This window comes from Brienomyrus brachyistius, chromosome 14 (assembly GCF_023856365.1).
Source record: "Brienomyrus brachyistius isolate T26 chromosome 14, BBRACH_0.4, whole genome shotgun sequence".
In the NCBI taxonomy this organism is placed as follows: domain Eukaryota; kingdom Metazoa; phylum Chordata; class Actinopteri; order Osteoglossiformes; family Mormyridae; genus Brienomyrus; species Brienomyrus brachyistius.
Window position 1 is genome coordinate 21,995,594 of NC_064546.1, and position 10,046 is coordinate 22,005,639.

General features: G+C 50.9%; 2 protein-coding genes across 3 annotated transcripts; both read left to right on the plus strand.

Annotated features, from left to right (window-relative positions):
• Positions 1-137: 137 nt before the first annotated feature.
• Positions 138-1,924, plus strand: znf593 (zinc finger protein 593). 2 transcript variants are annotated; one of them, XM_048973826.1, is made up of 4 exons: positions 138-274; positions 681-887; positions 998-1,060; positions 1,536-1,924. In XM_048973826.1, exons 2-4 carry the CDS (start codon positions 688-690, stop codon positions 1,660-1,662), a joined length of 390 nt encoding a protein of 129 aa, XP_048829783.1. In that variant the 5' UTR covers positions 138-274; positions 681-687; the 3' UTR covers positions 1,663-1,924. The 2 variants fall into 2 exon arrangements, with proteins under 2 accessions (XP_048829783.1, XP_048829784.1); XM_048973827.1 differs by having other exon boundaries at positions 143-263.
• Positions 1,925-3,593: 1,669 nt separating this feature from the next.
• On the plus strand, positions 3,594-10,028 carry selenon (selenoprotein N). The gene is made up of 12 exons (XM_048973820.1): positions 3,594-4,038; positions 4,813-4,930; positions 5,009-5,139; positions 5,616-5,828; positions 6,076-6,200; positions 6,424-6,561; positions 6,668-6,749; positions 7,017-7,211; positions 7,298-7,403; positions 8,054-8,166; positions 8,413-8,514; positions 8,919-10,028. The coding sequence occupies exons 1-12, from the start codon at positions 3,814-3,816 to the stop codon at positions 9,087-9,089; spliced, it is 1,719 nt and encodes a 572-aa protein (XP_048829777.1). The 5' UTR covers positions 3,594-3,813; the 3' UTR covers positions 9,090-10,028.
• The last annotated feature ends 18 nt before the right edge of the window (positions 10,029-10,046 follow it).

Genomic DNA, 10,046 nt, shown 5'->3' on the forward strand with positions numbered 1-10,046 from the left:
TCAGATATTCCCATCCCTATCTAAGCACTGCACACCTTGCTTTGTATACTGACATTTCCTAAACAGCCAGTACGTGGACGTGCAGCTTCTCATCTACCACTAGTCAGTCGTTTTACTCGGGCGCCCCCTGCCGGTGCGTTTTAATATAGGATAATAACCCGGAAACGATAGGAAAACGGGTCATGAAACACACGCGTGTGCAAGTGTAACGCGAAATCGCAATCTACAGCGCAGAGAAGTAGTGGTGGCACAGCGCTACCGGGGTGAGTTTTAAGTAAGTTTTTTTTTTTTTTACATAATAATAATGAGAAGATAAAAGTTGAGAGTCGAATGGACTGTGCAGTTTGAAGCGTATTCGTATTGTTAAATTTTTGTACAGATTAAGTGGGCTGTCTAAGGCTAAGACCTAGCAACCTCGCTACATTGTACAGTTTTTTTGGGACGCCAAGGTAGAGAACTGTGTATGTTTTGGACCTTACTTGCTCGATTATACCACATGGTCAAAATTCACAACAAATATTTGTGTATATATAGTACACATGTTCTTGTGTAACTGGGTACTCTACGTCTACGATAAGTATAGATCCGTCCGTTTTCCAGTGTCTCTGCAGGAGTCGTCTGAATTCTTTTGAGCAACCATGTCGATTTGAAGTGCTGTCTGTGCATTCGTTTTGTTTTAGAGTTGACATGGGGAAGTCTAAGCAGACGGGCAACCACAAAAGTGACAAGAAGAAGAACATTGCCAAGACGTGGAAGACGAAGCGTCGAACAAAGGACCTCGATCAGATTCACGATGACATGAAGCCTGACAATGCAGCCAGGCTGCTTAAACAGGAGCCAGACTATGATGTCACGGGGTGCGCTCAGTTCTACTGCCTGCATTGCGCGTGAGTGCCGCGCCTACATAGTGACGTCCCCAGTCTGTGCGACACAATGCCATGGAAGGTGCACTGTGAATTACGTTACATTAGTAATAAAACTTGATTTTCATTGGCAGGCGATATTTTGTAGATTTAAAAACCATGAAGGACCACTTCAAGACCAAAGTACACAAAAAACGGTGAGTTTTACAGGATATCCTTAATATCTACAGATAACTGCGTTTAAGTGTATTTTCTGACAGAACGCTGGACCTTACAGGACTTAGTGTCTATGAGTACTTGTGAGTACGGCCTGTGACCTGCTGGCGTACACAGAGCTGCCTGGGAACCCGCCTCAGGCGAGGACGCCTCGGATGAGCACAGTTTACGCTCTGCTTTTTTTATTAAAACATGTTAACGTGCCCCTGGGGGGCTGGGCAGCCAGTCCACCCTAGATGCTCAGAGATTTTTTTCTTCGCCTTACTGGGGAGTTTTTGGTTCCTCCCCCCTGTTGTTTTTCAGCATTCATCCTCTTTCCTCCGTTTCCCTGTTCCATGCCCCACACTCGTCAAGTGAGTGGGGCGAATGTATTGTGAAAGACGCTGTATAAAAATAAATTGATAATTGAGTACTGTCGTGAGGTGTTGTGCATTAACCCCCCTCCCGCCCCCCCAGGCTGAAGGAGCTGCGGATGGAGCCGTACACCCAGGCGGAGGCAGAGAGGGCAGCAGGGATGGGCTCCTATCTCCCCCCCCAAAGCGTGCAAGTGCAGACGCAGCCTGTGGAGGAGGAGATGAGTTAACTGCATGGCAGCTGGGCCTCTGTCCCCCCAGCCTGTGGAGGAGGAGATGAGTTAACTGCATGGCAGCTGGGCCTCTGTCCCCCCAGCCTGTGACGGGACTGGGGGGGGGGGGGGGGGGCGGGCGGTAGCTCCCCCTGTCCCTCCCAGGGGGCTTTTATTGTGCAACAGGAACACATATTTATGTACACGCATGTAAATATAGCAGGTTTGTGTACAATCTGTGTACAGTGGCCTACAGGCATAATAAAGGTCAGAACACGGAGTGTGTTTGTGAAACTTACTATTGGTGATGTGATGATGACAAGCAATGGAAGATGGGGTTGGGCGGAGTGCCGATGTCTCGGGTGGAGCGCCGGTGCCTTGGATGGAGCGCCGGTGTCTCGGTTGGTATATTGTATAGTGTAAATTTGTTGTCCCCTCAAGATAACTAAACACACAGCCATTAATGTCTAAACTGTTGGCAACAAAAGTGAGGACACCCCTAAGTGAAAATGTCCAAATTGTGTCCAAAAAGTGTCAATATTTACACTCACACAAGAAATCTTACAGCAAATCTATATAATTCCATCATAAACCTACAATTAGCTACATCAAAAAGCGAATAACATTTATTATTTTGTTACGAAGGTACCTGTAAAGGGAGCCATTGTATATTATGAAAGTGAACAGTCAGTTCTTGAGGTTGATGTGCTGGAAGCAGGAAAATGTCCAAGTGTGAGGATCTGAGTGACTCTGACAAGGGCCAAATTGTGATGGCTAGACGACTGGGTCAGAGCATCTACAAAATGGCAGGTCTTGGTGTTCCTGGGGTGTACCTACCAAATGTGGTCCAAGGAAGGTCAACCGGTGAAGCAGAGGTCATGGGCGCCCATGGGTGATTGGTGTGCATGGGGACCGAAGGCTGGTCTCTCCGGTCTGATCCCACAGGAGAGCTACTGTACCACAAACTGCTGAAAAAGTTAATGCTGGCTATGATAGAAAGGTGTCAGAACACACAGTCGTCGTAGTTGTGGCCTCGTCTGATGAGTCACATTTTCTGTTATATCATGTGGATGGCGAGGTGCATGCGCATTATTTACCTGAGGAAGAGAAGGAACCAGGATGCATTATGGGAAGCAGGCAAGCCAGCGGGGGCAGTGTGATGCTCTGAGCAATGGTCTGCTGGGAAGCCTTGGGTCCTGGCCTTCATGTGGATGTCACTTTGACACGTACTACCTACGTAAACATTGTGGCAGACCAAGTACACCCCTTCATGGCAGTGGTATTCCCCAATGCCAGTGGCCTCTTTCAGCAGGATAATGCACTCTGCCACACTGCAGAAATTGTTCAGGAATGGTTTGAGGAACATAAAAAAGATTGCAAAGTGTTGACTTGGCTTCCAAATTTCCCAGATCTCAGTCCAATTGAGAATCTGTGGGATATTCTGGACAAACAAGTCCAATCCCTGGAGGTCCCACATCACCACTTACAGGAGTTACAGGATCTGCTGCTAACCTCATCCTACCAGATACATTAACCTTAAGAATCTCCTGGGGACCATGTTTGGACGGGTCAGAGCTGTTTTGGCGGCAGAAGGGGGACTTACACAATATTAGGCGGGGGTCTGAATTTTGTGGCTGATCGTAATATATGTGTATGTGCGCATATTTATGACACTTTACAGGATTACAGCATGTTAGCTACAAGAACACATACAACTTATGTAACATTTACAAACATAAAAGCACACCATACAGGAATTATTTTTATGCGAGTTTTTATAGACCTCATTACATGCGCCAAAGTAATAATTATCTGCGAAAACGCAGGCCAATGCGCTCATAATGCCTTACGGAAAAAAATATCCTGTAAACTGTATTTAAGGTCTGGCGACAACAGCGAAGGAATGCGTGCGCTGGCCCTTTAAAAAACCGGAGCTCGAGCAGCCAAGAGCCACCCCTCCGTGCCCCCCGGGGGACCGAGCCGGAGGAAAACTGCCAAGGCGGTGTCGCCGCTGTTTTCTCGGTGTTGAGTCTGGTCGCAATTTGCATGGACCCGATGCGGTGGCTTTGTTTTGTTGTAGTATAAAAGAGCTGCAAGTTCAAGCGAGCCTGAAAATAGGTCAGAGCTGCGAGCCCGGTCGTCCGTGGATGTGCAGAAGGGAGTAACAGGATGGCCGCGGACGTGAGGAAAAGAGGGAGCCAGGCGGCGAAGAGAGAGGTGGCCTCAGACGGCACCCAGGCAGAAGGTAGCGGCGGAGACGCCGTGGGAGCGCACCGAGGCTCCGCCGCGTCCAGCTGTTCGAGGCTACTCCCCACATTACTGATGCTGCTGGCCGTCCCCATCGCCGGCATCGGATACAGATACTACAAAGGGGTAGAGCTTCTTCAGCGGCATGTAAGTCGCTGGGCGATGCATCGTTTTCGTTATGAATTCAGTAATGCATTCCCATTAAGATGTTCCCGCTATTCCCATTAAGATGTTTAATTAAGGGCGAGGCACGCGGGCTCGCCAAGAGGCTGCTCCTGTCTTCTTTTACCGCCGTGTTGTTCAGCCTCATGAAATCCGCTTGTATTGTAATTTGAGGTTTTGGCGTTTACAGAGATACATTAGGATTCCTGACCATTGCATCTGCGACCTGGATTCTCAACTTTGGAAGTCCTGAATGTTCTCGGGAATGTTTAATTGCCTCTGGGCTTTAAATGTGCCACGTACTAACTTCTGGAAGCTAGAAAGTTAGTGCTAACATCACGCCTCTGCTCTGCCATCTGTTTTTTTTGGGGGGGCGGGGGGTATTACAGCTGCCAATGGATTTCCTCTGTGCTGCGGATCGTCCATTGAGGAGCTGCGCTTAGGCACGGACTCCGTGTTTTAATAATCGTGCGCTGATAATGTCATTCAAACCCCTTGTTTTACTTTGGATGGCGACTGTTATTTGTCTACATTTTCCAAGGAGAGGGGGTGGTATTGGACTGACTGAAAACAAAGACTAAATATTACATAAATGAATACACCATCTAAAGTTAGATCACAGCAACAGTGATGCAGTACTTCTGAGAACAAACTCGGAATATGATGTTTACTGCTGATCCAGCTGAGGACTTTGTTGCTTAACCCAGTCATCAAATGGCACTAGAGTATGAACTGAACTTCACATCTGTCTCCCAACAGGAAGCAGGTCTTCGAACCCTGGGCACTGAAGGGTTGTTCCTGTTCTCCTCTCTGGACACGGACCATGACTTGTACCTCAGCCCAGAAGAGTTTAAGCCCATTGCGGAGAAACTCACAGGTCTGGCCGCCTTCTTTGGGTCTCTTCCAGGTCTCACCCCTTTCCCCACGTTATGAACGACCCTCCCCCTCCCATTAGGCATGTCCTCTCCAGTGGAGTTTGAGGAGGACCTGGTTGAGGACCCCAATGGTGAAACCCTGACAGTGGAGGCGAGCATGCAGCCCCTGCAGATGGAGACCATGACCAAAAGCAAGGACGGCTTTCTGGGGGTAAGGAGGGGGGCATCGCCACAACCAATCAGGAGAGAAAATCTCCCCCAACAATAACTTGATTGGACAGTCTTCTGGTTGAAGTGGCTCCCTTTGTAATGTGATCTTATTACCTCATGAAATCTGTCTTCCTACCTGTAAAATGGTGTTAAAAGAAACGCAGTTCAAATAAATGCCAAAGTTGTCTGCGGAAGAAACCGCGATATGAACAGGATTGTTGGTTTAGTTGTGAAATGGAAAGAGCGTAAACAAGCATTTCTCTGTCTCTGGAAAAACCACCAAAGTTCAGCAGAAACACCACAAATTCTGTGGATATTTCTGCTGCCCGCGGCTGCAGCGGAAGCCCAGTCGAGTCTGGACGACTGCACAGGCAGCTGGATCGGATCTAGCAGAAATCCCGCTCTTTGGATCTGATGTGATTTTCCTTCAGTCTTGTGCCAAGCCGCCGGGTCCCTAACTGCCAGATGCACCCCCAGGTCACTCACAGCTCCCTGAGCGGCCTGCGGTCCTGGAGGAGCCCCGCTATACCTTCCTCCGTCTACTCCGCCAGCCAGTTCAAGGCCTTCCTGCCTCCCAAGAACAAGCTGGACGTGGGTGATCCCTGGTGGATCATCCCCAGTGAGCTGAACATCTTCACTGGGTACCTGCCCAACAACCGCTACCAGCCTCCAGCCCCACGGGGCAAAGAGGTACCACGTCACCGGGGGGGGTGTTGGGACAGTCGTGCTCTGCACTCTCACTTTTCAGCCGAAATTTCACTTTGGTTGTTTGCTTCTGGCTCTGGAGGTCATTTGGTCGCCGACCTGCCCAAGAATGACAGGAATGTTCTCCACTGTTAAGAACTGTTTGCTATTACATACCTGCTCCTCAAAACTCTAATAGGAAAAGAGTCCAACGTATGTTCCTCTCCTCCTCCTCTCCTCCTCCCCCCTCCAGGTGATTATCCACTCCCTGCTCAGCATGTTCCACCCCCGCCCCTTCATCAAGTCCCGCTTTGGCCCTCAAGGCGCAGTCGCCTGCATCCGAGCAGCCAGTGATTATTACTACGACATCGTCTTTAGGTGAGTGGCTTTGGGCTCAGGCTGGCCTGCTGGCTTGTTGCCATGACGCTTACTTCCCAGTGAGCCCTGCGTACTGGTTAGTAAATGCGGTCAGTGTCAGGATCGGGACAGCAGAGCTGCTTGCTGAGGTCCACCACTCGGTTTGAGAGACTCCCCTTTATGTCCGCCGGCCAGCCGGCCTCCTCAGCTCGGCCGTTTCTGACATGCCCCGTTTCCTCCGCAGGATTCATGCCGAATTCCAGCTCAACGACATCCCCAACTACCCCTTCTGGTTCACGCCAGGCCAGTTCACCGGCAGCGCGGTGATCTCGCGGGACGCCTCGCACGTCCGAGAGTTCCGCCTTTACGTTCCCAGTGACAGGTAGGGCGATTCGAATGTCCAGCGCTGTGCTGTTTGCGCCACCGGAGACATGAGAGGAACCTTCCGGGTTAATGGCCACGCGGCTTCCTGTCTGCCTGTTGCTCAGGTCGCTGAACGTGGACATGGAGTGGCTGTATGGAGCCAGCGAGAGCAGCAACATGGAGGTCGACATCGGCTACCTGCCCCAGGTATGGCTCTCCTCTTCCTCCCAGGCTCTGGCATTTGGCTTTTTATTTGCCCAGTGCCGTACAGCTTCATCCCTTCATCAGCTGCCTTTTCCAGCCAGCGTTACAGGGGTACATGTTAACCTTAAAAGGAGTTAACTTCCCTTAAGCCCAGGCTCCCTACATGGTCTTTGTCCTTCATCTGAGCACTTAAGCAGGTAACAGTGAGCAGAGCAAGACTGTGGAGCTGTATGGGTCAGGAGCCGAGTGCTCGCTATCTGTCGCCCCCAGATGGAGCTGAAGGCCACGGGACCCTCTGTCCCCACCTTCATACATGACGAACACGGGAACGTGATTGACAGCAGGGTGGGCGGAGCCGATGGAGACCCCGTCCAGTTCGTGTTTGAGGAGATCCAATGGAAGTCGGAGATCAGTCGCGAGGAGGCGGCTCGGCGCCTGGAGGTCACCTTCTACCCCTTCAAGAAGGTGCGTCTCTACTGTGGTCAGAGTCCAGAGGAGCCTGCAGCTCTCGGCCCTCCTGTACGAGCTGAGCTGACCGCTCTCTGCCGCAGGTGCCCTACCTGCCGTTCCCCAAGGCCTTTGACAGGGCCCAGGCGGAGAGGAAGCTGGTGCACTCCATCTTGCTGTGGGGAGCCCTGGATGACCAGTCCTGCTGAGGTAAAACGGAATGGTACATTTTTACGCAGTAGCTGTTTGTGCATATATGCAGTAGTTCCCCGGTATCCATGGGTGAAACGTTCTAAGACCTACTAAAATCGCACATAACAGGGAACAATCCTCGGACGCTATATGTAACGTGATTTTCAGGTACGTACATATGGTAATGTTTATTTGATAAATTACGCACAGTAAGACGTTATCAACATTAAATACAGTAAAAATAAAGTGTCTGCTATATTATTATACAGCCCTGAAGTACTGTACTCTCTCTCAAATCAAATGGATTCTGACAGTTTTTAGCTTAATTCTTAAGGGACGATAGAACGATGAAAATCATATATTTTTCACTTTCATTTTTATAACATACCGTAAGAACATGGCAGTGAATGTGATTGGGGGGATCGGTAGAAGCAGGCTGGAAGAGAGCTTGTCAGCGGCAGAGCTGCTGGATTTCACCATGTCGCAGCCTGTACTAGCTTGGCGCACAGATTGAAACTTTTCTGAAATGAAACAATTTTTGTTTTTCGGACGACGGTAAACCACAGATACTGGGGTTCCGCTGCATGCATGGCACCTCCCAGTGAATCTGCAGCCTCTGTGGACAGCACCCAGTGAGAGTCGGGCCTCCTCTCTCCCTCCCTCTGCAGGTTCGGGGCGGACTCTCCGGGAGACAGTCCTGGAAAGTTCGCCCGTCCTGGCTCTGCTCAACCACAGCTTCATCAGCAGCTGGTCCCTGGTGAAGGAGCTGGAGGACCTGCAGGTTAGTTGGTTGGGGGGGGGGGGAGAACCTGTGCTTCTCACAAGGAGAACTGCTCTGATGTCCCCCCCCCGGCTCTCATCGCTCACGGCCGCCCGCCCCTGGGCTGGTGTCCCCCCCCCCCCCCGGCTCTCATCGCTCACGCGCTCATTTAAAAGAGCTTACTTGGGTTGGCGAATGACCTTCCAGTCCCTTCTCTGCATTAGCCTTCATCACATGGACATAATGTCTTCATTGTTTCCGCGACAGGCTGACACCCACAATCCCGCCCTGAGCCGCCTGGCTGCTCTGCACCTGGAGAAGTACAACTTCCCTGTGGAGATGATCCTGGCGCTGCCCAATGGCACTGTGGTGAGTGGCTGATCCTGGCGCTGCCCAGTGGCACTGTGGCGACTGGCTGATCCTGGCGCTGCCCAGTGGCACTGTGGCGACTGGCTGATCCTGGCGCTGCCCAGTGGCACTGTGGTGACTGGCTGATCCTGGCGCTGCCCAGTGGCACTGTGGCGAGTGGCTGATCCTGGCGCTGCCCAGTGGCACTGTGGCGAGTGGCTGATCCTGGCGCTGCCCAGTGGCACTGTGGCGAGTGGCTGATCCTGGCACTGCCCAGTGGCACTGTGGAGAGTGGCTGATCCTGGCGCTGCCCAGTGACACTGTGGCGACTAGCTGGGCAGTGCTTAGTGTTCCAAGACCCCAACCCCCTTACCATGGCACTGTCATATTTTGATTAATATGATGATTATTTTTCCCCCTGACAGGTGCACCACATTAATGCAAACTACTTCCTGGATCAGACGGCCATGAAGCCAGAGGAGGAGCAACGTACCACTTTCAGCTTCTCGGGGGGGTTTGAGGACCCTTCCACCTCCACCTACATCCAGTTCCTCCAGGAAGGGTTGGAGAAAGCTAAAGATTACTTAGGGTCGTAAGATACTTTAGAGAACAAATCTACATGCTTGTAGAGATAACGACGGTCCAACCTGGCTTCCAGATGTTTTCCACACTCTGGAAGGACTATGGGAAGCCCCCCCCCCAGCTGGTGGTTGACTCCACAGTGAGTCTGTCCCTCCTCATCTGTTCTGATTGTGTAGGAGCTGCTGGGTTTTGCCCAGTATTGAGTTTATGGCTCGTTTTAGCTGTCCTGTCAAGGGCTTGGCTCTTATTCACCTGTAGCACACTGTGGGAGCCCCCCCCTCTCTTAGGGTGACTGTATTATGCTGATGGTCCTAGTTATGAAGACTCTGATTCTATGATGGACTGACATTCTGTCCCTTCTGCCATAAGCGAAGGCTGCACTATCAGATATTACTCTGAAGATTTTTTAAACTTCATTCTGTATTCGTACGATAGCCGAGTACATTCCCTGGGCTTCCTGTGAACATCAGTGCCGCAATTTGTCCTCCAAGCCACACGGGGCGCTTGAACGTCTGCTTCCTCGGTTTTCAGCATTTTGTGAAGGCCTGATCCGAAAGTCCCGAGTGGATGGGGCCAGGCCTGATGTCATTGCTGAAACCCTTAGGAGCAGCATCAGTCCTCTGGTCCCTGGAGGACAGTGGTAGGTCTGAAGGTTGGCCTTCTGGGCACCTGACATCAGCCAAATGAAAGCAATGGCTGCATGTACTTTGATTAGGAATGGCAACTTCCCAAGAAATTCAAACAAGAATATGTCACTGATATGAGGGTAGGGGACTTTGCTTTGGTCCCCCGTAAACAAGCCGTGCATGAAGCTGGATCACAGCAGGCCAGCTGCACGTGCTCAGAGCTGATGGAGACTCTGCCGGCCGCCTGATCTTCACAGGAGCTTCCTGCCTTATACCACTGATCAAAGGTTCCCTCATCTGGCTAAATAAAGTGAGACCTTTTTAAAATGGCCTCTTCTCATCACT